Here is a 27,710-nt window from a genome sequence, read left to right on the forward strand (position 1 = left end):
CTCAACACAACAGCTGTTTGAAGTGGTTCCCAAAGCGGTTGGTTGGATTGGGTTGTGGAATTGTACTCCTAAAAAAGTCGGGTTATCCAATGTTCGCTTTCTCTTCAGTGATAATTTCAAAAATGAATACAATAACAAAACTTTGTCGTAGACATCAGATCTTCCTTCAGATTAAAAATCGCTCTAAAACAGCAACAATCCACCTCGAGAACAGTAAGCCTTTCAGCACTAGGGAACCCTCTTGGTGCAAGCCATCTACTTCCAGATCAATACAGATAACCATATCTAGGAATTATTCGAGCAAAGACAAACCTGAAAAGCCCAATTGCAACATTGGAACTATTGGACATGTTGATCATGGAAAAACAACCCTTACCGCTGCAATCACAAAAGTTCTTTCGAAGAAGGGTCTGGCTGATTACATACCTTATGATCAAATCGATAGAGCTCCTGAGGAGAAAGCCAGAGGTAAATAAATAGTATTATGTAAACAACATTTGCTTTTATATTGAGGACGTTGTAAATACTTCCAGGCATCACCATCAACGCTTGCCACATTGGTTATGCAACCGATTCAAGAACTTACGCTCATACCGACTGTCCTGGTCATGCAGATTACATTAAGGTAAAAACAAGGTTAATTTGAGTATTACTTTGATTTTTTATCTCTCATATAGAACATGATCTCAGGCGCTACTCAAATGGACGGGGCTATAATTGTAGTGGCTGCTACCGACGGACAAATGCCCCAAACAAGAGAACATCTTCTGCTAGCCAAGCAAGTTGGAATACAAAAAATCATAGTCTATATAAACAAAGCTGATTTGGTTGATAAGGAAGTACTTGAATTGGTGGAGATTGAAATGCGTGAAATGCTCAGTGACTTTGGTTTCGATGGAATCAACAGTCCTGTTGTTTATGGTTCGGCGCTGTTGGCATTGCGCGAAGACCAATCCGAGTACGGAGTACCCTCGATAGAGAAACTTCTCTCGCACGTAGACAGTTTCATTCCGACACCAACTAGGGATTTTAAGTCGCCGTTTATTCTTCCAATAGATAACGCCTTTACTGTATCAGGAAGGGGTACTGTTGTTGTGGGCACTATTAAAAGAGGCACAATCTTGAAAAATGATGAAGCTGATCTGCTGGGATTCAATCAAAATATCCGAACTACAGTCAGCGATATTCAGATATTCAAAAAGAGTGTGCAACAGGTTCTTTACCGATTATGTTAATATTGGAAGCTTCAATTTCTTTTTTTCTCAATAGGGTGTAGCAGGTGAAAATGTTGGAGCGTTGCTTAGAGGAGTTAAGATTTCTCGAGTAGAGCGGGGCATGTTACTTTGCGCATCTGGTTCCGAAGACATTTCCAATCAATTCGAAGGATCGATGTATTTGTTATCCCGTGCAGAAGGTGGACGTTCAAGGCCGCTAATGTCGAAATATATTCAACAGCTTTTTAGTACAACATGGAATGTTCCAGCAAGAATAGATCTATGTAAAGAAGTGTTTCTACATTTTATGATCATTTTTCTAAAACCTTTTATTTAACAGTTCCTTCTGATGGAATGATCATGCCTGGTGAACATGGAAGAGTTTTAATAACATTATTTAGGAAAATGGTGATGACCCCTGGACAAGCGTTTACGATACGTGAAAATGCTATGACTGTCGCCACGGGTATAATAACAGAACGAAGACTATCTATTAATCTGCCGAAGAATAAGTTATCAAATGTTATAATTCAGGAAGAAGCTGTCTAGTCAATTAATAAAGAAAAATGTGCATAATTAAGTGAAGTGAAATGATTTTTTGTTTTACTTTTTATTACTTGGTGTTCTTCTTAGAAGAGCGTTTATTTTTGTTAATAAACAATTTTAAAGGATATTCGTCCCGCACAATATTTAATAATGTTTTCCAAAGTTCAAGGGTTGATTGATACGTGAAGGCAAAAGAGATGTTGTTGTCAGTTGACTTATTTCACTGTTTTGTATTCCCAAAGGCTCATTGGGTTAAAAATTCTTTCCAAATATTTAAGTTTAACATAAACCGTCGAAGTGATCCATACTGGATTAAAAGGTACCTAACATGTATTCAAATCTCTTATATAAGTGAGTAAATCTTCAATCTTCTTCGTACTTCTAAACTGTTCTAAATGATAACATAAATTCAAAGCCTAAAGTAGTGTCGGACAGGGCTGCACACTGCCACCAATTCTGTTTTTTTGACAGGAGACGGAAGAAGGAGTTTACGCTGACCATGTACGCTTAATCTCCTATAGGATCATATATCTCCATCAAATATTTGCAAGAGTGAATAGATGAGCAAAAATCGTAGGACTGAAAATCAATTCGGGAAAACCCAAAATGTTCAGCGTCGGAACTTTTCAGTCATCCAATACCCAGTAGAGAAAGAAGACAATCTTGCCCAGAGGAGTATTAAAGGACGTATGTCCTGCTAATGAACACCAACGGAGTCTGTAAGTCTGAGGACAGAAAGTAAGTACTATTTGTACGCTTACCGTGAACTCCTTCCGTTTAGGATTAATTTAATGGTGGGCTTACTGACAATATCAGGACAACAGAAAATTGTTGTTCAAACCCATTGGGAGGTACAAGTACAATCGTAACAATTTCACAGCCCTCGTTGAGGAGGGCTCTACTTGTTTCCTAAGGGCTATAGGTGGAAAACAGAACCCACGGTGCTCCCACTAGGGGGACTACCTCTCAGACAGGCTGAGCCAAGCCGACCACTGTCAATGCGACACCAGAACCGACAAGACCCAGGTGCTAATTTCTTCCATGGTACCCAAATATAGCTTCAGGTCGAGTTGCGCAAACGTTAAGGATCCTAAGAACCCGAGGCCGGACGAATTCTATGTTGGCCTACATGACCACCATTTGAAGTACGAAACCGTTAATCATGCAGAACAATGGATCAAAAACCAACTTCATTGAGTACGACAAGAAGAATGAGGCCAGGAGCTTGAAGTAGGAAACAAGTGATTCTTGAGCACAGAACAAACACCTATATAAATATATTTCCTAAAGCAAAAATCTACAAAAATCTTCTTTTTTGAAGAGCCTCATTGTCGTACATTTCGAAGTTTTCCCAGACTCCCTCCGTCCACACCCCAGAGAGATCCCTAGAATCAAAGTAGCGCACAAGTCTAGGATGAAACATGTAGCCAATCGTCTCTAGAAGCACAGCATGACCACTCCACAGATCTAGACGGGGTGTCTTTATGCAAATATGCATTCAAGGAACCATGTCCAATCCACAGCATACCCATGGAGAAATTCAAAAGTTGTCCTTCCCTATTCACTATCGAAGAAAGATATTAAGTAAAAGAAATGAGAAGTCGTGAGAAATTAATCTGTATGATTAAATAGATTTATTTAAATATGTTCAACGAGAAAATCGACTTAAGCCAATTTGTATAAATATATTTTCTATTTTGCTTTTAAGTACATATTATTATTTTTTTTCTTTGTTTTAAATATATATATATAATCTTGCTTATTTTTTATATGCATTGTATACATTTATAACAGTTCTATTTTAATTCTTCAATTAACATGTTTTTAATGAAGAATCATCACTAACGTATTTTAATAACTTACTCTTTTAGAAGGATCATTGCATTATTTGTATAGTATATATGTATGTATTTATAATATAACGGTTTTTCTTAAAACTAAAAATAAGATATACATTTTCGATGTAAAAAAAATTACGGAAATATTTTAAGTTTGACAAATAATCGAATCTTAAAATATTTAAATGGCAATACAAAAAATATTTGTTTTTTTTCTTCTTTTTTTAAATACATTTTAATTTCTCGTGGTCGTTTTCTTCTTTCATTAGTTTTACACTTTTTTTCGCACAAATGGTTTAAATTTAGAAATGTAAGAACATTTAAATAATAAATTTAAATCTATACAGAACAACTTAGGAAACCTGAATAAAAAAGGACTAGAATTTTCATCCTGTCCATAAAACCAGCGGTAATCTTAAATGTTCTTTTAAAGTTTGAAAATCATGGGTACAAAAATGAACCATTTTTTTTTTGGGTTTCTTCTTGTAAGCCGACCTGTTTATAACTGTTACTTTTATAAAGCTGATCTTACACATTCCAATGATTTTATTCAATAGAGTTTAACTTAAAAATAATGGTTTTTTAAAATACACAAACGATATAGTTTTTGATCAGCAGATAAACTGTGTTAGGCCTGTTTAATTTTGCCCAAAAATGAATAAATACTTCTATTTTTAAAACTGTAAATCAGTTTTAACTTAACTTAGTACAAAGTGCCAAGTAACATTGAATTTTTTTTAATACATATTTTAGAATTTCAACAAACAAAAGTATAAATATTTTTTAAGTGTTCTTGTATTAACTTAAATGGAATGCATTTCATATCACATATTGTTGGTCAACCATCTCTCTACACATTTCAAAATTAAATTTCAAAAATATGATCTTAATTTAAATTTTGAGGAAGAGTATAGTATAACATTCTAAGGCATTTCTTTAGGCAATCTTATCGTTTCATGTTTTATTCTTTCTTACACATTAATACCAAATAAATCATCATCTTAATATTTTAATTTTGATAGGTATAACTTTTTCTCACTCAACTTTTAGTTGTGTTGCTTTTAAATTTTACTAAATTTTTCTAGTTGCGTTTTATTTAACTATAAATTTAATTTAATACTACGATTGTTTTATTAAGAACTAAATATTTAATTTCTTTTTTTTGTTCTTGTAACTCTACAAAAGAACAAAAAGTTTTATGTTGTCGAAGATTTAAAACCCCAACATAAACAGAAATTGGTGGTAATTCGAAATTAAATAATACATATATAATCTTTCTAACATAATTATTTAAAAAAAAAACTAACTTTAATTAAGATAACAAAAATATAATAATTGTAGTTATTTTGTCTACAATGTCAAGGAAAGGTACATTCATTTGCACTATTATCGTAAACTACATCAAAAAATGGAATATATTTTGTCTTTTATTTTTAAGTACATACTTACTTTAACGGTTCTTGATAATGCAACAATATTTAACAATGTACAAAATAGATTTATAGTGAGAAAATGGCAACAAGCTTACATAATATATGTTTTTTTTTATGTAATAAATGGTAACTAATATATTAATATTATTATTTATCTTAAGGTTATACGAGAAATAGTCGTACAATTTTGCTCTTTTTTTGTTTTAAATATTTGCTTTTTTTTTGTTGGGGTGAAATATACAGATGCATCTAAGTTGTTACTTCTTTTTTAGATCTTAATGAGAATTTCATCAAGATGCAGTTGTTTGGGGATTTCAATGTCTTCAAGTTTAACGTCACTGTAATTGTAGACAACCTTAACAGGATGGATGAATTCTTGGTCCATTGTGAATTCGTAGTTTCGTGCCTGTTAGAAATTAAAAAAAATATTTTAAAATAGATTCGGAACAAAAAGAAAATAAACGATAAATTATTTGTTTTGGTGTGTCGACTAGAATGTTTTGTTGAAACTTAAAATTTGAAAAGGAAAGTTTTGAAGAAGTGAATTAAATGCTAATGCGTGTACATATGTAGCAATGCACTTAATTATTGGCACGTAAGTATTTCTAAACTTAAAGTCCTTTTTTGTAGCCTTTACAATTATGTTATGTTGTTAGTTTGCTTTTTCAGTGGTGGTTGCATGTATTTATGAACAAATGCAGTTTATTTGGTTAATTGTGTGATGGATTTATGTTCAGAAATTAATTAACAAACAAGTACAAGTAAACACAAAATTATCGGCACATTTTTATAAAAGTTTATAACGTTGACCAAATTATAATCTAGCGCATGTTTTTCTGGTGCATTCGCATTCGATGTTTTGCCATTCTTTCAGCTGTTGCAGTTCAAATGTATTGGCTCTTTACCGTCATGGCATGAAGTTTTTTCAAAGTTCTTGTCTTACTACATTGCATCAAGAAATTGCGTTGATATAATTTTTGGATTTTTTTGATTATACCAGGCGCTTTTAAAGCTAGACAGACTTAAAAAGCTGCATGTTGCTCCGAATTCATTATTTTACCGATCTCTGAATATGATTTTTTGTATGGTAATTTGTATGGATTCTTATTCTTAAGCAATTTTTGAAAGAAAACGGTTTTTTGTATTGATTTTGAATAATTGTAACTAAAGTTTGCCTGGCTATAATAGACTTAACATAATAAAGTAAAGGGTATCTTTCAGATGGGATTTGGAAATGTCAAAGTCAAAGACTAGCATAGCAGCATTGCAGTGACGAAGAATTCTGAACATTGGTTCAAAGTGCCCGTAATTAGTGCGGTGATGGGGGATATAGAAAAGGGAGACAGATCGTAGATTTAGGGTTGGTGTTAAGATGAATTTCACTCAGGAGTGCCGGGGAATCTATATTGCCCATTAACAATTGGTGAGCAAATAATATATCAGCGTTCTTGCTGCAAGCCTATCAGTTTTAGTCCATCAGCATAAGGAGGCAAGGATGATACAACCTCCCAGGGGAGGCCACGTAAGGCAAATCGAACGAAACGTCTTTGAACATTTTCGATTCTCAGTGAATAGTTTTCATAAAAGGGAGACCATACTACGCATGAATATTCAAGATGAGGACGGACTAAGGAAATGTAAATCGCTTTAGTTGCATAGGGGTTGGAAAATTCTTTTGACCATCTCTTAATAAAACCGAGAGATCTATTTTCTTTATTAATAATTTGGTCGAAATTCAGGTGTTTCTCACACATAATACCAAGATCTTTAATAGAATCGACTACGTTAACGGCGTCATTGAGGAAGTAGTAAACTCTATGAGATGGGTTTTGTTTGCGCGAAAAGGTCATTTGTTTACATTTATCTACATTTAACCCTAGGAAGTTATGCATGCAGCAAACAAAAGAAGATATTAAGATCATTTTGAAATGATGGAGTAGAGATAATCTTAAAAATGTTCTTATCATCCGCAAACATTAGGATGTCTGAGACGAAGAGAAGGGGCCAAGGTGACTACCTTGTGGGACTCCAGAAGTTGCATATATAGGACTGGAGACTGAGTTACGTAAAAGGACTCTATAAGTTCTATTCGCAAGATAAGAGCTTATCCAGTTTATAAATAAAGATGGAAAGCCTAGGGCTTTTAGTCAATTATCTTATGAGATATTTTATGAAAGGCTTTGCTGTAATCAGTGTATACAACATCTACTTCATTGCCATTCTCGAGGGCTAACAAAACTTTGGATATAAATTCAATTAAGTTAGTCGTAGTGGATCTACCTTTAAGAAAACCATGTTGAGCGGGGGAGAATAAGGGCTTGCAATGGAAATAAACGCAAGCATAAACTAAGCTTTCAAAAGTTTTTGGAATGCATGAAGGTTTAGCAATAGGTTTATAATTGTTAATTTTAGTTTTAATACCTTGTTTATGAATGGAAAATATAAATGACTCTTTCGATATATGAGTTAACACACCTTGGGAAAGAGAGAGTTCAAAGAGTGCAGTTAGAGGCTTTGACAGAAAATGCAAGTACCATTTCTTCAGTTATTGTAAAAGATGAAAAAGAGGCTTTAGTGCAACCATCTAAATAACTAAAGTAGTGTGAATCAGGATCATGAAGATGTTCAGTATACGATTTGCTAAAGTGTGTAGCAAATAGATTTGATATGGTTGTTCGATCTGAGGAGATTATGTTGGAGAAACTCATTGAAGGTGGATACCCATCAGATTTTCGTTTGACATTTATAAACTTGAAAAATGTCCTTGCATGAGAAAGAAGGTTATTTTCCATTTGGTCAAGGTATTGGTTATAAAGGGATTCCCTTAATTCAGAGAAAGAACTATAGGCAAGAAGATAGATAGAGCTGTTAGGTTGGAGGGAATTTTTTTACATAATAATCTAAATGTGCCAATCATTATGTGCATTTGATAGTTAATAAATACAACCAACGAAGGAAAAACTGAACAAAACCACATGTTTATAAATGCTTAAAAGTACGTTTATCGTAATGTGCCAATAATTAAGTGCGTTACTCTACCTAAGGCAACATTTCTTTTTATTCAGATTTATGTATGTAAGTAAGTTATTTCGGTCCAAAGTAAAACTCAACAAAATCAGATTCTAGAACAGTTGTGCAATATATTCATACAAATACTAAAAGATAAACACGCAATTAGAAAATGTGTTTTACTTTTGAATAGATGATAATATGTACATATGTATATGAAATCTAAATCAAGTAAAAGTCTGAATATTAAACTAGTGAAAAGAATTCAAATCTTAAAAAAATGTATTAAGTAAAAAGTTAAATTAAAAAAATTATTAAATGCAAATATAACTGCTATATATCTACTGTTATAACCACATTAGCTTACGATTATGATATATTGATTATCTAAAATCAATTTATTGATCACACAAATTTAGTACTAAAAATATTCTTTTAACTGTCAGTGCTATATACAGTGCCACACGCACTGCAGAATTTTTATAATTATTAGATTAAACGCAATATTTTTAACGTTCAAGAAATGGGTGTATGGTTACATTTGTATGCAAGATGGAGCTCCATGCCACACCCATAAAAATTTATTTGAGTCCATAAAATGTGGGGGAGCTGATGCAGAGGGAAGTAGCTAAAGATGCGGCCACTTATTAAAAGAGTAATTCACGTGTGTTCAAGAAATGGGTGTATGGTTACATTTGTATGCAAGATGGAGCTCCATGCCACACCCATAAAAACTTATTTGAGTCCATAAAATGTGGGGGAGCTGATGCAGAGGGAAGTAGCTAAAGATGCGACCACTTATTAAAAGAGTAATTCACGTGTGGAATCACCACCCAAAAATGCAGGAAACAGTCAAATCATGCATTGACAGTATGCCGCGCAGAATTAAGGCTTTTATTAAAGCAAAACCTTAAAACGTTTTTCTCTAGAGTGATGCGAAGCTCTAGGCCAATACTCTTCAATCGAGTCAGAGTTCCATTTTTAATTGAATACCTTACTTTTTACATTGATTTTTCTTTGAAAACACTGATTTTTTAATTTTATCGAGAACCTCTTATTTTAAGTTCCTATATTTAAATATTTTAGTTATCTTTCTTTCTTATATTTTTGCTACGCAAAGATTCGGTCGTAAATTGTATGTCTTAAAAAAAAAAAAAAGTAGACACAACAATTGTCTGCCACTTACCATGTTCCTGTTGTTGAGCTTATCAGTTAGTTTCTCAATAAACGTACTGCTTATTTCTCTTTCACAATCATCTGAGTTGTAAGATTTTATCATCTAAAAAATCACAACAAAATATAGTTTTTATAATTGAATAGACGTTATTGAAAGATCCCTAACGAAAATTACCTTAAGAACTTGTGCAGTTGTCAGTGAATTACACAATTCATATACACTATCTACATCCTGCTCGGTTTTTCTTGATTGCAGCAATTGTGAGACATCAATCAAAGGAGCCAATGGTTTTGTCACATCAGAAGACTAACAAAAAAATATAATACAAATCATTAAAAGTTTTCATCTTATTTTTTTTTGTCAAGCCTTACCATTTTCTTTTCACGAACCCATTCTTCCAGACATGTTACATTATACCTAATCTTCATACCTGTCTCCCACATGCAAATATCTCCACGCAACATAAGCGTGTTCATTGCAATGGCACAAATATTATACAACAACTGATAGAATATCTGTTCTGTATAACTAATGTGAAGTCCGAAAAAGTGAAACTGCTTGTAATAGTGCTCCAGTTGATTGACAAGCAATCTTGGTGCCGATACCTTTGCATGCTCGGGTGAACCGTCCAACGATATTGTTCGGCGATTACCTTGATTCTGTCCATTTTTAATTTCATCATGATCAAGAACGGCTGGCACCACGAATTGCTTAATCAATCCCTGGACTTGTTTTACTAAGCTTTCATATAGACCCACAATTATGTCGTATATGATTTTCCGATATTCAGAGAGATCAAAGTTAGTTAGCAACTGCTGATTTTGCTGTGGAGTATTCAAACGATTGTATTCCTCAATGTTACCATATTGCTTAAGAAGATTATGGAGTCTGAAAATAGATGTGAAAAAAAAAGGTAAAAATGCATTCTATATTTTTGATATGGCTCATTCAAATTACGTCAATGAGTTAACCAGCCAGAGGACACGATTTTCGGTAGGACAGGGGAACTTGTGGACTTTCTTCATGTGATTCACAAACATTGCCAGCAATTTTTGCACATTGTCGTCATTGTTCAACAAGTCAGTATATCTGGAAGAAGAAACGTTTTTGTTTTATACACACTCGAAGGTAGGGAAAGTTACTTCATCTTACCTAATACACATGAATAAAATATACGCTGGTAAACCTGGCAATAAGCCAATGGCAACTCGAGGTGTCAGGCCAACTATGAGGCGCTGAGAAATCTTATCAAGATCACCTTTATTGTACTTGAGAATTCCTATAATAAATATGATTTAGCATATTTTCAAATAAATTTCGAGTCTATTCTATAATTTACCTTTGTAATGATGGGTCTTCTTTTTCCCAACAGACGCTACAACCTTAGAATCTTCTTGATTTGGATTTGCACTCGATATGCCATGATCTCGAAGTCTCCTAGTCAACGTATGGATAGTACGTTTGGCATCTTCGTATTTCTTAGTCAAAACATTCATATCCTCCTATAAAATTTCAATTTTTCGTTTTATTTAAATTCAATGAATTTTTGTATTTGTTTAAACCAACCTGTAGTTTAGTGTATTCCATGTATGATTTTTCTAATTCATATCTTAGGTAACGCTCATTTTGACGAATAGCCTCAATATTAGCTTCGTCTAAATCTTCGACACCGCTTTGTAGAATGGTCTGAAGTTGGGCCTTTTCATTTCGTAGTTCATCAAGTTGTCGTGATAGTTCAGCCAAGTGGGCATTGTTTTCTTCGGTCAGTGCACTGAGTTCTGATTCAAGTTGTCTATAACAAGAAATATACATGTCATTAAATAATATCTTGCAATTTATGTAAATTTAGTTGTATTTTTTTGTTTGTGGAAATGGCCTCATGAGTAATTTTACATTCCGCCTTTATTTTTATTTTGAAAATGTTTTTGTTCACTGAATTACTGAATTTCATGAGTTGTAAAAAGTTCATTATTTTTGTTATCAAGGAAATAACGTGGATATAAAAAACTCGTAGCACTATGAGTTATGAGGTAAATTTTTTAATTAGCAAAAGCAGTTTCAGTTCAAAGGATAATTGACCAAATCGGTATACACCACATTCGTAATGCATAACTTTCTATTTGGGTAGAACTTTAAATAGTTCAAAACAAAAGAATTAACTTCCCTATTGTAATTGTTACAAAATGATTCGCTATGAAATACCTTCGAAAAATCTATAACCATTTTTTTAAATTGAAGTAGTGAAGGATAAGCTATATTTTACATATATGGAACCACCAATCAAAAATGCCTAAAAATGATTCACCTTTGATTGCCCGTCAAAAAACCATACCAATAAAATAGCTTTATGTATGAAGGGTCTGAGTATTTACATTATATACGTTTTAGACTTGATGTTACAATGTGAATATTATTGGTTTCGAGTTAAAATGGTTTATAAAGTGATGTAATGTAAAGTGTAGACAAAACTTCGTCTACAAAAATTCATTAAGTGTTAGATTATTGGATGTTAAGATAAATTCACCATCAAAAAAAGAGATTTTCTTTGAATGTTAGTACTTCATACGCAATGATATAATATATTCACCCAATTGATAGTAAGATTTCAGCTTATTTAAAGTTGGAAATGGTCTCGATCTATTCACACTTCAAAACAGGTTACTGAACAGATTTGAATCATCAAACGGACACTATCCAGAGGCTTGCTATTTTTTGTTATCATTTTGGAATTGGATTTGGATTCAATTTTATTTAAATAAATCCTACGTATTGATTTTCATCAACTTTAACATATAACCCATTTATTATTTTAAGTTTTTTAAGAATAATTTTGATGCAGAACTGAGCTCTGTTTTCTACATCTTAAAAACTACATTAAGCAAAACTGTAATTTCAATGCTCTTGTATAGATTTTATTTAATTTATTCACAATTGTTTTCCTTTCGTTAATTCAACTAGAAACATAATTAAATAATAGCTATAATCCTTCTCTTTTTTTGTAGCTTAAACATATAAGCCATACAAATAATGACACTTGGACTTTTTAAAAGGTTTTCAAAGTGTTCAGGGTCCAAATAAAATTTGGAAACACTATCAATAAAACACCAACAAATTGTGCATACCTGTTGACAAGTTTCTGTGCTTGGAAAGCTTCTAGAAGTTCAGAGTTTTCTTGGAATGTATTATCTGTTCGCACTGGTTTAGCACCGCCAAATGATTTCAAGGATTGACTCTGCTGCTGAAGTACGGCTTTAAGCTGGATGCACTCATCCCGACGGCGTTTTAGTTCTTCTTGAAGAGCACTTTGTTGAGCTTAACACACAATAAAATAAAAGAAATAATTTTTATTGTAATCTTTAGATAAGGGTTTATTTTTGTTTATAAATTTACCTTCAAGTTCTTGCATCTCAACACCACGGCTTATGCTATTTCGCAATAAACTATAATCATGGCGTATTTTTTCATTTTCAACTTCTAGCTCCGTAACTCTGGAAATATGTTAAAACATTTGTATCTGAAACAAGCCTAAAGAAATGATTGAACACACCTTAGAGAATCTTCAGTAGATTTGTTTTTGTTCATCAGCTTTTCCATTTGGTCTACCAAAATCTTGTTTTTCTTTTTCTCTTCTTCCAAAATACCCCTTAGCTTCAGAATTAAACTTGTTTGTTCGCTCTTCGGAGTTGATGTCACCTCTAATGGTAAGAGAAAAAAGTAAAGCAATTAAATAATTCCCTTCATATTGTTTTCCAATAAAAAAAAACCAACCAATCTTTGCAAATGATTCCATTGAAGATTGATTGTTACTATCAAAAGTCAAAGCTTGATTCATTCGCTTAGGTTCAAGTGTATTCTTGGCCGATGCATAACCAAAGTCCTCTTCATTCTGACTCGATGCATTACTCAAAGATCTTGTATGATTGGAATATTCTGTAGCATTTCCATTTCCTTTTTGCAAACGGCTAATTTCCTCTTTAAGCATATAATTTTCACCCTCCAAAAAGTCTTTGTCTTTCTTTGCACGTTGATAAGCCTCATGAACTTCATTGACATCAACTTCTGATAGAATACGCGAACGATGAAGTGAACCCTTCTCCTCTTTCTTTGCCAATTCGATCATTTCATCAACCTGTTTGCGGAGTTCTTCATTTTCAATGCGCCACGTTTGTTTTTGCTTAGACCATTCTTCTCTTTCATGATCTTTCTCTTCCAGCAGTTGCATTTTTTCATCTCGCTCCGCCTCAAGTTGTTTGTCAACCGCCAGCAAAGCATTCTCTTTGTCTTCGAGTAACAATTTCAACTGTTTCAACTGATTCTCGATATTCTTTTTCTGTTCCAACTGGTTCCTAAAATAAAAATAAACAAATTCATGAGTTTCTTAATTTTACACCATCCATTGAGTAACATACTTTAAAACAGGAATAGCTGTTGTTTTTAGCTTGAGTTGTGTATTTTCCTTGTTCAACTCATCGATCTTCTGTTGTAGTGAAATAATTTTGTTCTCCAGGCCCTTGTATAGGTTTTGGATGTGAGAGATTGTCTTGGCTTCGGCCTTAAGTTTCCTGAAAAGACGACGAGCCAAGAATCTTCTAATCGCCGACTGACAAACAATGATGCTTCGCAATTTCTTCTTATATGCCTGACGGGCCAAATAACCTCGACAGAAACGTTGTATCTGAGTTGCCCTATGATTGTCCATGGCCAATTTAAAACGATGCCGTGCCAACATTCCTCGAGCATACTGTTGAATTCCACAAACTGAAAAACGTAGCTTAAGGAATCTACGCCGGCACACATAGCCACGAGCATATTTCGATATTATCAGTGCTGCTCTCGCCTCTCGTATAGCTCTTGCCTTCTTTCTGGCTATATAACCACGAGCAAAAGTCTGTAAGCCTAGCACGACCCTTTGGATACGTTGATAACGCATGCGATAGACAAATTTTCGCACCACAGACTGCACAGTGATTATGTATTTTTTGCGAAGATTCATACGAACTTGCTCTAGATAAGCGACTTGTCCAGCTCTAAAGAATATTTGCGTATTACCAAAACGATACTTCTCCTCATCGTGAATCCATTTAGTGACAATATTTTGACATGAACTCTTTAGATCGCTTTTGTTGAGAAACTTTCGATGGCATAGTAATTGGTAGCGAGTATAGAAATCGTGGTATGACCAACGAGATGGGAAACCTGCTGCAGATATGCGAACAGTTTCTAACACACCACATGCTCTTAATTGTTGAACTATTTTTGAAGCTTCCCACTTGAAGGCGACCTTATCATCATTTGGCTACAAATTAGTGAATGGTATCTTCTTCTTATAATTTCCTACATTTAATTTGTATGTTTTACCTTTATGCATCGCACGTAGTGCGGTGTTGTAGAATGCAATGTTGAGATAAGCAACGACAAGCTGTCCCGAAATTGGGACCCAACAGATCGTTTATGCTGTTTTGACGGGGTGACCTAAAGAATAGAGATCAGAAATATAAAGATTGAAATTTGGACTCTAATTTTTGTATTAAAATGAACCCAGGAAAAAAGCAAGGATGAGTTTGACTTTTTTAATTGAGAATAATCAGTTTTAAAACGTATTGGTTTTTGATATTTAACATACAATCATAAAGAATAAATGAAAGTGTTAAAACTTTTTTGGTCGTTATTGGGGTTGGATGTTTAAGGAATAGGATAGGCACTGGTTGGCACTAAAAATATCGAAATATTAACTAAAAATGTGGAAGATGAGAAGCCTCGAATAATGAAATCATTTTTGGACAAAATGGATAATAATATGTTTTTGTCGCTCAACATGCAGGGTAGGGTAAGGGAACCATCATTCCAAATAGTATATTATATGTGCATATTCTGTTTTTAGTCTTTATGAAACATGCCAAAAAACAAATATGTAAGAAAATGTAACTAACTCGTTTACGTTTGTCCACTGGCAGCTAAAAACACATGGGTGAAAGAACAACATAATATTACATAAAACAACAATTACTCTAGCGAAAAGTACTTAATACTATCCTTTTAGTTTAGTTGACTTACCGTTTGTTTTGATGCACTTATAACAACCCTTCCACCAACTGTAGTTTTTGCTTCACTTAGCGTGTCCGTCTCCTCCAATTCCATTAACTGTTTACACAGGGTCATTTCAGATTGAGCAACTACATTCACCAACTCCTTAGACACAGTGTCACGGTTTTTCTCCAAAAATCCATGAACATCATATTGCACAGTATCCGAAAAATGTTTAACAAGAAAACCTTCAAAATCAAATTTAAAATGAAACACATTTTACCGCATCAATTCAATGAAGAACCTTACTTGTTGTTCCGAATCTTGGTTTTTCAAAATGCGGGAACTTTGAACATTTCTCAATAAGCTTTCCAGCCCATGATTCATCAGATCCTTTGGGCATCTATAAAAAGACGAGAATTTTGAATACACAAAATAAAAAAAAACACATTTCAATTATGACAAACTTACCCTACACTCTTCATCCAACAAATCAAGAACTCCCAACTTAGATTCAATCATATCGATACATGGTTGATTATCGTAAAAATCAATCATAGTCCAAACGATGCCCTCTTTTAAGTATTCCTCTTGTTCCAATTTAAAGACATGTTGGTTAAATTGTTGTTGCAGTTTTTCATTTGCATAATTTATACAAAATTGTTCAAATGAATTCGTATCGAATGTCTCGAAGCCATAAATATCTAAAACTCCAATAAAACAACTTTGCTTACGGCCAGAATTTAAGCTTTTGTTTATCACAGCTACAATGTATTGGAAGAGTTTGGAATATATATGTTTGGCTAAAGCATCCTTTGCAGATTCGGCCGCAGCTATATTATTGGGAATTAGAACATTTTCATGGTATGATTCAATTTGACGGGTTATCAACCATTTGCGCAAGTCATCGGCTTTGATTTTTAACATGTCACCGGTAACATGCAATGGCAAGTCATTTGGCTAGAAGAAAAATTGCACAGCATAAAGATTTTCAGCCAATAACACATTATGTTGGGCCTTACCATTATATCACAGGCATCAGAATCAATTTCATTGGTGTCCTTTTTGTATTGACTTACAAATTGAATATTGCCCAGATGTAAAATACCGGCAAGTATTTTGAGTATTTCCGAGATCTTAAATTTAAAAAGAAATGCATTACATAAAAATGAAACCATGATTTGATATTTTATTTACTTGTGTTGGACCAAATCCAAGTATGGACATTGCTTGAACGGTTTCTTTAAATTGATCAACATCAGAAACACGCTCAATATCTGGTGATTTGCCTTTGTTGAGGAAATTGAATTTATCTTGATGGTCTAAAATTTAAATATGAATATTCAATTAGAAATTACAGCATTGTTTATTATTTTAGAAGCACACTTACCCAACATAAGCTCTGGGTGTTGCTCCCTGGCTGAGCACAGTTGATAGAAAATATGATAATTTCTCTCCCCAGGAGATTGGTATACAACTCGGGACTTCTCCAACAAATAAGTTTGCATAGTTGCTCCCGTCAAATTCATTACTCCCATATTATTTTTGAACAACAATTTTGTAAACTTTCCAAATCTTGAGCTGTTGTCATTTCGTGTGGTCTTTGCATTACCAAATGCCTCCATAATTGGACTTGACTCCAATACTTTTCGTTCAACCTGCGTCTCCGATTCACTGCCTCCCACAGCGGCAAAATATCTCATTGCATATTTGGCAGAAACAGTCTTACCAGCTCCCGATTCTCCACTCACAATTATACTTAAATCACATTTTTCTCGTTCTAATTTTGTGTAGGCTTCCTCGGCAAGAGCAAATATATGTGGTTCTAATTCACCAATGGAATGTCCACGATACGCTCGAATGATATCTGGCCCATAGAGGGGCAATTTGGCATACGGGTTTATTGCTACCAATATTATGCCGCAATAAGTGTAAATGGACTGGCGTTCACGAAAACGCACCTTCAAATTATGCAGGACCGCCGGCTCGTGAAGGTATGATAAGGCGGTCAAATCTTGTTGCCCGATCAATATGGTTGGATTACGCAATGGGGGCAAGTCATTAGCAGATTTAATTTTAATTGTTATCTGTTGATGACCAGCATCTTTGTAGGCGTTAAGTTCCTTGCAATCCTTTGTGTAGTCCTGTTCTAATACGGCACCCTCCCACACGTTTTCTTCGTTTGGTATCCATATTCTGGCACCCTGTAAAAGTAATTTTTATTTGTAAGATAAAGACAATTTTGTACACTTAAAGTTGAATACGGCACAGATAATGTTGACATCTCAAGCAATTTTTATATTCACTCAAAGTTTACTGTCTTAACATTAGTATTCTTAAGAATGGAAAGTTATCAACTTTTAGCTTTCTAAAACTCTCCAATTCATACATTTTTTGTGATTAATCTTTAGCCAGTAAGCCATACTTTAAGTGCATCTGCTTATAATAAAAGCGACGAAAGACTTTCGGTCTGCAAATTATTTGTATGTTTGTCAAAACTTCAAAAAAAAAATAGTTCGTTTAGATAAACGATAATGATACCTATCTCATGGACAATATTAAGTCATTCTGAAAAAGGGTGGCCCTGGAATAAAAATAGAGGAAAATTACTACGACTGGGATGCTACCAAAGACTGAGTTCAAAGTTATTATTAGTGAAACTTGAGAAATTCATAAATGGTTCCTTTAACATTTAAACTGAGTTAATTATAACTAAAACTATAAATATAGATAATAGCACTTCAAAGAATGAAGTCAAGTCTAATTGAATAAAACACAAATCACAATTAAGAAAAAATAAGAGAGCAATACAGCAGAAATGTTTTGTCTTGTTTTCGGTTAGTGTTGTTTTTGTTATTGAGAATATGACTGTAATGTTTCTAACTTGTATCATTTCGATAGACTTCCCAATCAATGCAGTGTATTCCAGGCAGAAGTAATGGCGATTAAAGAAGCACTATCCTGGCTCGTCTTGTAAGGATATACGAATCTTCTCAGACAGCCAAGCCGCTCTTAAATCTCTCGCGTCTGTCTCCACAAACTCTCAAACAGTCCACGATTGTCGATCATCTCTGAATGAGATGACGGAACAGTTTAACATTCACCATTTGGGTGCCAGGCCACAGAGACCAAACGGAACACTTCTGCCTAATGTTAGACAAAAACATAACCTAGGAACACCACTTGCTACATGTAAATATCTTCTCAAGCAATATGCTCTAGAATCAACAAATGCTTGATGGTCACAGAGTACCACCTGCCTAGCAACCAAGCAAATATGGCCAAGTATAGCCTTAAAACGGTCAAAAGGCTTGATATCACTGAGCAGACAAAGTATAAGCTCTACAATTGGAGTAATAACAGGACACTGCCTCATAGCAAGACATGCTCTAAGGCGAGGGGTCTACACAAATGACTTCTGTAGAAGCTGCATGGACGAGGAGGAAGAGGAAACAGTCCAACACCTTCTATGTACATGTCCAGCACTCTCCATTAGAAGGAATAACTTTCTCGGTAATCCCTTCTTCGATAATACCAGTAAACTGGCAACGATTGACACAAAACGTCGCTCTAACTTTATTAAAAGTACGAGATGGTTTGTTTAAGTTCATTACTCTCCCATGAGTAACCTCATTAGTGGTATCACAATGGACCCTTGAGGTCTACCTGCGTCAATGGCATTTGGACAGCCACTCCAACCTAACCTAACCTATCATTTCGAAACATGTTTCTCTGTCTATAGAACTTCCACACCTTCAAAGTTTTGAGAATGACCGCTTACAATGCTTTGAATGGCCAGGACTGTCTTCTCATAATTTTTTTGTTTTATGTTGGACTTTTGATTCGAGATGCGTTGTTTAAGAAGTTGTTTTGTGGTCCCAATATAACACAGGTTGCACGGTTCATTTGATTTACCATTGCAGTTAATTTTGTAGATCACATCTGTTTGTTTGTCCTTATCAGGTTTCGTCTTGAGTTTAGTAAAACAATAGTCAAGTGTTTTGTTTGATTTGAAAGCAAGGCGAACCTCTGTTAATTTTTTGAATTTGGATTTTTTGAAGTTTTCGGATAGAATTGACGTAAACCATGGTTTTGTGGTGCGTTCTAATGGGCTCATCAATATTTTGTCGGGGAATTTGTATTTTGTGTTTTAAAAGAGACTTCGAATTATGGTAGAAGGATACCATTATAACTTAAGATTTTGATGACTTTTTTCTCGTTGGTGACGTGGAATCGTACATCAATATCACTTATTTTAAAAATTTTAATCACGAAGTTGGACGCAGTTTTGATGATATTATGCCTTGCTTGGTTTGGTCGGAAATTAACTAGTCTTCCAGATGCTGTTGGTTTTTAATACCATTCGAAAAGCAAACGATTTTCTACACAGTAAATTTTTACATCTAAGAAAGATATTATTTTGTTAACCTCATTTTCAATTTTCAATTGAATTTTTGTGTGGAATCCGTTTAGAATTTTTAGTACTTTGTCTGTGTTTCTTTTACAAATATTTCGTCAACATATATTGCTATAAACGCAGTTTTTTCTTCAATGTTATTTAAACATTCATCTAAAACGTGGTCCAAAAGCACATTTGCAATAGTCGAAGATAGTGCGTTGCACATTGGCATCCCAACAATTTGTTTGTAGATAGTGTCTTTGTATTAAAGATAATTGTTTTCTTTAAGACAAAAGTCTAGAAAACTTATTATAGCTATTTATAGTTTTATTTTTAATGTACATATATTAATTTATATAATTAATATTAAATTGTTTTCCTATTTTTGAGTAAACTGTATTGTATTTGTATTCTATTGATATAACTAGGATATATTTTATTTGTGTTTATAAAGTTGGCCTGAAGAAGGCAGCAACCCTAGCCGAAACTTTGGGAAAGTTAATGTAACTTAATTGTTTCATTGCAAAAATTACAGCGGCCAAAAAATGCGACGGAAAACTATATTTAACATTAGCAAACAACTACACATACAGCGATGGTCACATTTTTAAGGACAATGCAATAATTAATAAATCCGTAAGATATTAAATGATTTTAAGATTTGTATTTATGTATGATGACTCTTTCCTATCTTGAAGCTTAAAAAAAATCTTAAAACTGTATAGTGCTAATGTCATTCATCCGTAAATTATTACGCTAGAATTACATGGTCAAAGTAAAGAGTCAATGGGTTAAGTTCTGACGTCACAAAAAAATCAAAATTTTCTGTTTGAACGTTAAGAGCTCAAATGCTTAAAACGTAGACTATCACCCGAATGATACACTTTGTTCAATGTTGTCCCAAAATGCTATGACGAGTATGTCAATGCGTTGACTTGCAAAACTATGACAATCACACGATATAAAAAAATGAAAGTGTTTTAATTAATTTGACAATATCCTAAAGCATTATTCAACACATTCGGGGCAACAATAAAGCTAGGAGATAATAGAAAGAAACTGAATAAAACAACAACAATTACTTGTGTGTACTTAGAAAAAATGCTAATCGGTTCAGTATAGTTCGATAGAACGAAAAAACCTGTAATTGGCTTACAACTTTCATGTGGGTGCGGTGGCGTAGTGCGTAGTGCACTAGCTCCTCACACGCTAGATCGCTTGTTCAAGCCCAGCTCGGGCAAAAGTTCTTCAAAAATTAAATTGAACAAAAAGCGATTAAGCACCACTAAAGGAGTCTGATGATCGGGTTGGCCCCCGTGAAATAGCTATAACTCCAGCCTATGAACTTGGTGGTAGCACACACAAGTTGTTGTTGTTTCATTCTTATATTCAATTATAAAATTCGGCAAGCAGCTGCTTTAAACTGTGAGTATAAAATTTCATACAAAAAACCTCCAAAAATTGTAAAAATTTAAAAAAAAAAAAAAAAAAAAAAAAAAAAAAAAATCTTGACCCGTGTCAACTCTTTCGCCCCATCTCCCTCCTCATACGAATCCAATCGAAATCGTTGGCTTATGAAAAAGAGAGGAGATAATAGAAAGAAACTGAATAAAACAACAACAATTACTTGTGTGTACTTAGAAAAAATGCTAATCGGTTCAGTATAGTTCGATAGAACGAAAAAACCTGTAATTGGCTTACAACTTTCATGTGGGTGCGGTGGCGTAGTGCGTAGTGCACTAGCTCCTCACACGCTAGATCGCTTGTTCAAGCCCAGCTCGGGCAAAAGTTCTTCAAAAATTAAATTGAACAAAAAGCGATTAAGCACCACTAAAGGAGTCTGAGATCGGGTTGGCCCCCGTGAAATAGCTATAACTCCAGCCTATGAACTTGGTGGTAGCACACACAAGTTGTTGTTGTTTCATTCTTATATTCAATAAAGCTACTATTTGACAGTCAACAAATGACTTTGTTAAGCTATGTTTGATTGCATGTTATATTTATGTTAATATCATAATAGTCCACTTGCAATATCTCGTCTTTTTATGAAAAAATCAACTAAATAAAAAGGGTTACATATATTCCTACGATTTCTCATTTACAAAATATAATATCGACTTGAAAAGTCACTGCTGTTTTAATTGTCTTAATTAATTCCCAAAAACCCAATAGCATTAATTCAGACATTACACGGTCACAAAGTAGGGACAATGCTGTTAACGCGTTGAGGGTCCCACTACGTGACACTTTTGGGACAAATTGTGAAGATTTTTACGTCAGAGAGTCAACGCGTTTACCGTTTACGTCGACCATCTAAAAGTAGCCCTACAATTTCCCCTCCGAACTTAGTTTCCTTGATTCTGCTATTCAATCTGTCTGGTTCGTTCGCGACAATTTGTTAAGTTTCCGAGCTCATTATGATTATATTATTAATTACGCTTTGGTCTCATTATATGTATGTTTAATTCACATCATCTTCGTGAATACGCTAGCCAAGTCTGGTCTTCCAATCAGAAATCTTATTTTCAAAGAATCGGCGCTTTACAAAGTAGATTTCTTGGTTGAACCTTTATCTTCCTTAGTCCAATAATCTTGTCGATCTACCTTATGAAGATCCTTTTAAAGAGATCAATTCACATAACCTTTAAAAATTCCGCAAAAATCCCTAATATCATTTTTCTGCACTAGCTTTTAAAAGGGAACATAGACACTTCTTTTCTTTTACCTATCTTACAAGAGCTTTTTCCTTTTTCTATAAGAAACACTCACTACAGCTAGTCCTGAGACCCTTAAACTTTCTCAATAATTAATTTCAAATGTGGTTAATTTATTTTATTAAAAATAAAAATAAGTGGGTGTGCCTCTGACCACAAATTTATATACAAATTAAAATTAAAGACAAACGAGCCTTTGAATAGTTTTTTTTTTGAAAAAAGAAGAAAATACAACATTTTTTTAAACAACCCTTTACCAAAAAAAAAGATATTTTTTAATGTAAAAATAAAAATTATTATGTTACCTTAAAAAAATACTCAAAAGGCTAACGAATGTCAAAAATGGTCAAAGAGCAAGAGCAGAGGAGTTAAATACAATAACGATTATTTATCCTCGCATCCACCCTTTCTTATAAACCATCCGTTGTTTTTACATACCGATGGTTTCAAAACTTGTAAGTACATACTTAGCGAACCCCAATCGATCTTTACTATATAAGCCCTTGCAGTATTATAGAAGACACCAAGAATGAATAAATAATCGAATCGAGGTAATCATATCATGGCATTTGTTTACCAAAATAATTAAAATATTCCAATAGAGCTGCTTGATTTCAAGCACAAATCTATCTGTTTGATACTGTCATCCAAAAAGATCTTGCTAACACTTCCCAACATTTAAACATACATTTTTAGGTTTTCTCAATCAGTAGAGGAAAAAAGTATTTTACCCATTCTGACCTAACTATAATTTAAAAAAGAGGCTGGGATTTGACCCACACTGATAACTTTCCATCCCGTCTGTCTATTTGTCTTGCTTAAAAGTTTGTAGGTTTACGTGTTCGGTTAAAAAAGTTGTTAGTTAAATTATTCTTACAAATTTTAAAATTACTAACAATATTTTTGATATAAAGAAATAGTTTAGTTTGAAAATCTAGTTTTATTAAAAAGATTTTTAGTCGACAACAATTTTAACCAATTACAGTAGCATTTCTTAAATTTTACAAATTGGATGAATGAAATTAATTTGAGAAATATCAAGAACCGAACATCAATTTTTACCAAATTTGCGTACTATTTTTTGTAGATTTTATTTTTTTTATGAAAAAACGGACTGTTTGATTTTTATAAAAAAAAAATAATGAATATCGAAAACAATATTTTCTGTGAAATAAAAAGAGTTTTAAGACAATATTTTAAATTTTTGTAAAGCTATTTGAGTCGAAAGTACATTTTTACCAAGATTTAGTATTGTTTTTTGTGTAAGGTTTTTAGTTTTTGTAAAAAAAACTGGTAATTAGATTTTCTTCAAAATTTTACTGAGTGTTGACAACAATATTTTTTAAAAGATAAAAGTAGTTTCAAGCCAATGTCTCAAAGTTTTGAAAAGATATTTGAGTCAAAAATCATTTTTTACCAACTTTTATCAATTTTTTTGTTAAGGTTTTTATTTTTCGTCAAAAAAACTGTCAATTCGATTTTTCTCAAAATTTTTCGGAGTGTTGAAAACAATATGTCTTATAAGAAAAAATTAGTTGGAAGCCATAATCTCAAATTTTTGAAATGATATTTGAGTCGAAAATTAATTTTTACCAACTTTGAGTTGTTTTTTTTAGATTTTTATTTTTTATAAAAAAAAACATCAATTAGATTTTTCTCAAAATTTTACCAGATGTTAAAAACTTTATTTTACGTTGCACAAAATTGTTTTGGCGATAAAATCATTTATTATTCGTAAAATTTTGGACGTGACAATTTTTTTTCAGTGTTTTTGATTTATAAAAAAAAACGTTAATTTGATTTTTATAAAACTTATTTCAAGTCTCTAGCGTTTTTGGTTCGTAAGATATTAAGGGTTAACCAAAATGTTCATCTTTTTTAAACTGCTATGGTAAAATAAACCACCCATGCAATTTTTTTGAGAGCCCTTTCTGAATATTTCTGCCTTATTATCTTTATAACAAAATTTATTTGAAGTTGATATCTCTTCTGGTTTTTGAGCCATGGAGGACGAAAAAAACGTCGCGAACGTACGGACGTACGGACGTACGAACGCACGTACACACGCACGCACAGACATCTTTCTAAAAATCTTTTATTTCGACTCTAGGGACTTTGAAACGTCGAGAAATGTTGAAATTATCAATTTGACAAATCGGACCAATTACAATAACTTCCTATTGGAAGTTCAATCCCCCACCATATTTAGGTGTGGGGGATTGAATAAAGCACTTCAGTCATCACTTGGATATAATTCAAAAGTAATCTTTAATTATAATAGGCGACCGTTTTCCTAAAGTTTTTAAACAATGCCACTTGCATTTCTCCCCTCAAAAAATTCAATATATGTTTATAATATATTCCATAAATTCAGTATTTAGAGGAGTGCTCATCAGTTTGCCTTTGATCCCAATTTCGAACATTCTTTAAAGTAAATAAAGTCTTCCTTTAGTCACACCAACAAAATGTGTAAAGCTTTATTAAGACTTAATATTTCCCAATCATTAAAAAGTGCGTACAGTTCAAGCTATTGTGCATCGGTATCTTCTTTCTAATCCTACCTGACTTACCTAATTTTCTGTGTTTTTAAACAAAAGCAAAACAAACGAATATGTACATTTTTCACCACGACAACAACCATCCAATTCACAGCTTGGACTTATTAACATTTACACCGAAAGGCAAACTCTTACCGCCCACCGTGCAACAAGCTCATAGACATCGAAAACATTCTTGAGCTAGGACAATGTTACCTGCCTCATCTCTAAATTCTTAATTCAAACTATCTTACTTTTCTTTTTACAAGCTTAACATTTAAAAAATATTTTGAATGATATATTAATATCCTAAGGTATTTATCATTCCAATGTAACTCATAAGTGATTATTATTTAATTCATTATATTTTTTGATTGTAACCTTTATCATATCGCTACATTACCCATAAGATATTTAAACTTTTAACTAAAAAGCCACTAGTCTCCATAAATTTGCCTTTTAATACTGATCTTTGCGAATATTATAATTACTTCATATCGGGAGCAAATCTGTGCGACTCAGCTATAAAGTAAAATTAATCAATACAGCACTAGTAAAATCAATGACGATAATGAGCCGCAAAATGAAGACAAGTATCATTTGTATTTTATTTCCGCTTGAGGAAATAATTCTCAATGTGTCTACAACACAATCCATGTTATCAACACGACCGGCTTTAAAACAAAATAAATACTACCTATTCCTACCCACCACCTATCTAATTGGATTTCAAGAGCACACCATGCTCTTTCTACTACCCAACCAAATCGAGTGTATTATTAACTACATAATTATAATACTAATATATTTTATATCATATTATATCATATCATAGGTATCATAATATTGAGCTTGTAAATAAGTCAATATAGGTAGGTACCTATTTTGTATTTACCTTTCGGCAAATGAAACCTATACCATCTTCATAATACAACAAGTCATGTTGTAGGTAATATTAAACTGCATTTTGCTTATGCGATCGTTCTTCATAGATAATTCATATTAGTCACGTTTTAAAAATAAAATGTATACAATTCCCAGACTCTTATCAGAACACCTTGACAGAATTTTTATTGGTAATCAATGTCAACAATCAAAAACCTATTTTATAATTATAGGAAAGTACCTAATTAATTTGAACATCCAATAATTTTAGTAAAGAATGAAGATACAAACATAAAACAAATTAAAAATAATTTATGCAAATACAAATGGTCATCTTTTAACGTAGGTACATTCAGGTTTATCAAAATTCATACATAATAATTAGACGAGTAGTTTGTTGCGAAAAAAATTTAAATGTCAAGCAAATATGGGAAACGTGCATTGCATGAACAACAAACAACTAAAAACACTAAAACCCGCAAAATTAATTCAAAATACCTAAAGAAAAGTAAACCTGTCGTCCACCACATATTTTTTTTTTCTTCGTGGCAAAATATTCTTTGTTTATCTTGGCGAAGCTCGATAGAACTTCTGAATCACCCAAAATACAAGCGAAACGACAACAATACCGCTCTGTTGGCAGTAAGTTTATCACCCTAAAAATTCTATTCAATGCTTTGAACTAAGCCAAACCACTTGTCAACCACGATAAAGTCCCAATTCTAAAATGCCAACAGAAAAACAAAAGAAGCAATGCAACTTTTTGTGTCCGCTTGTTCCACTCTCAATCCAACTGTTGTACTTGCTGAAACATACATACTACTCGATTCGATATTTAAAAGAAGAACAATAAATACCGTTGAATGAGAAGCGAATCAATTTGACCGTTAATTTGGCTATAAGGCCTTCAGGCAAAAATTCGATAAAACAAAAGCCACCCCCATCTTATCAATGAAATTGTTAGATAACTATGCAATGAAAAATTGGCTTCAATTTCAATTCACTTGGGCATAAGCCCTACTTTTGAAAAATCACAATTACAACAAAACATTTTGATCGGACGGAAGAGCAGCTAGCAGTTGGAAAATCTTTAGGTAGGCACCTAGGTACTGTGCAACAATTTGCAACATAAAATACCAAAAGGAATCCATAAAAATACCTTCACATAGAGCATCTCTTCGCTACTTGACATGGTTGCTGTTGTTGTTTTTGTCGCTGCTTCTGGTGGTGGAGCTGCTGGAGTCGCTTCTGCTGCTGCTTCTGCTGCTACTACACTGCTGTTGGGTGTCGATTTTTCCGTGATCAATTTTTTTTTCCACCCGAATTTCACACGATTCTATTTCCCGTATTTGACTTGATAAACCAATTTGCTTATGTTTTTCATATTATTTATTTTAGTAAATTATAAATTTTGAAGTCAGCAAAAGAAATTCGTTGAATTTTTAATGTGTTACAAACGCACAAAAACTAGAAAAAATATATTTTAAACAAAAAAGCTCTCACGACAAATTTTTCTTACGTCGACCAACAACGTAGACGAAAAAGTAAAAACCTATTCCCTTTTCCTTTATGCAAGTGGTTCTTTAGAATTCTGACAGACATGTGAATTTTTTGGCGTTTTGCTTTGGGTTTTGATTTGTGATGGTAGTGGGTGAAACCTTTGGATAAAACAAAATCAGAAAAAAGGTTCAGTGCTATACAACCTTTTCGGAGTTTCGAACAACAATAACTGTCAAAAGGGTTTAGTTCTGTTTGATTTTTAATTTCAAATCTGGTTTTAGAAATATGTTTAACTTATTCAAACACACTGGTCTCCATTTAAGAGACATACTAGTGCTTGATATGGACTGCTAGTAGCCAACTTAGAATTAATGTCATCTATATGAAGATTCTTTTGGAACTTAATTGTTGTGTTCTGTTTAGGATAAGTGAAG

At 33.2% G+C, this 27,710-nt stretch overlaps 2 protein-coding genes across 3 annotated transcripts; one reads left to right on the forward strand and one right to left on the reverse strand.

Moving 5' to 3' along the window:
• Positions 1-7: 7 nt before the first annotated feature.
• LOC129949689 (elongation factor Tu) lies at positions 8-1,799 on the forward strand. The gene is made up of 5 exons (XM_056061285.1): positions 8-468; positions 534-625; positions 678-1,214; positions 1,270-1,498; positions 1,555-1,799. The coding sequence occupies exons 1-5, from the start codon at positions 90-92 to the stop codon at positions 1,761-1,763; spliced, it is 1,446 nt and encodes a 481-aa protein (XP_055917260.1). The 5' UTR covers positions 8-89; the 3' UTR covers positions 1,764-1,799.
• Positions 1,800-3,364: 1,565 nt separating this feature from the next.
• On the reverse strand, positions 3,365-27,337 carry LOC129949250 (unconventional myosin-Va). Of its 2 annotated transcripts, XM_056060585.1 has the most exons (22): positions 26,936-27,337; positions 16,632-17,445; positions 16,439-16,563; positions 16,264-16,377; positions 15,713-16,201; positions 15,551-15,644; positions 15,272-15,489; positions 15,148-15,171; positions 14,576-14,689; positions 13,627-14,513; positions 12,986-13,563; positions 12,765-12,912; positions 12,608-12,705; positions 12,340-12,529; positions 10,784-11,009; positions 10,557-10,719; positions 10,370-10,496; positions 10,175-10,306; positions 9,589-10,105; positions 9,392-9,523; positions 9,227-9,319; positions 3,365-5,437 (listed from the first exon to the last, which is right to left on the reverse strand). In XM_056060585.1, the coding sequence occupies exons 1-22, from the start codon at positions 26,966-26,968 to the stop codon at positions 5,300-5,302; spliced, it is 5,454 nt and encodes a 1,817-aa protein (XP_055916560.1). In that variant the 5' UTR covers positions 26,969-27,337; the 3' UTR covers positions 3,365-5,299. The 2 variants fall into 2 exon arrangements, with proteins under 2 accessions (XP_055916560.1, XP_055916561.1); XM_056060586.1 differs by lacking the exon at positions 15,148-15,171.
• Positions 27,338-27,710: the final 373 nt, after the last annotated feature.

This window comes from Eupeodes corollae, chromosome 3, assembly GCF_945859685.1.
Source record: "Eupeodes corollae chromosome 3, idEupCoro1.1, whole genome shotgun sequence".
Classification (NCBI taxonomy): Eukaryota; Metazoa; Arthropoda; class Insecta; order Diptera; family Syrphidae; genus Eupeodes; species Eupeodes corollae.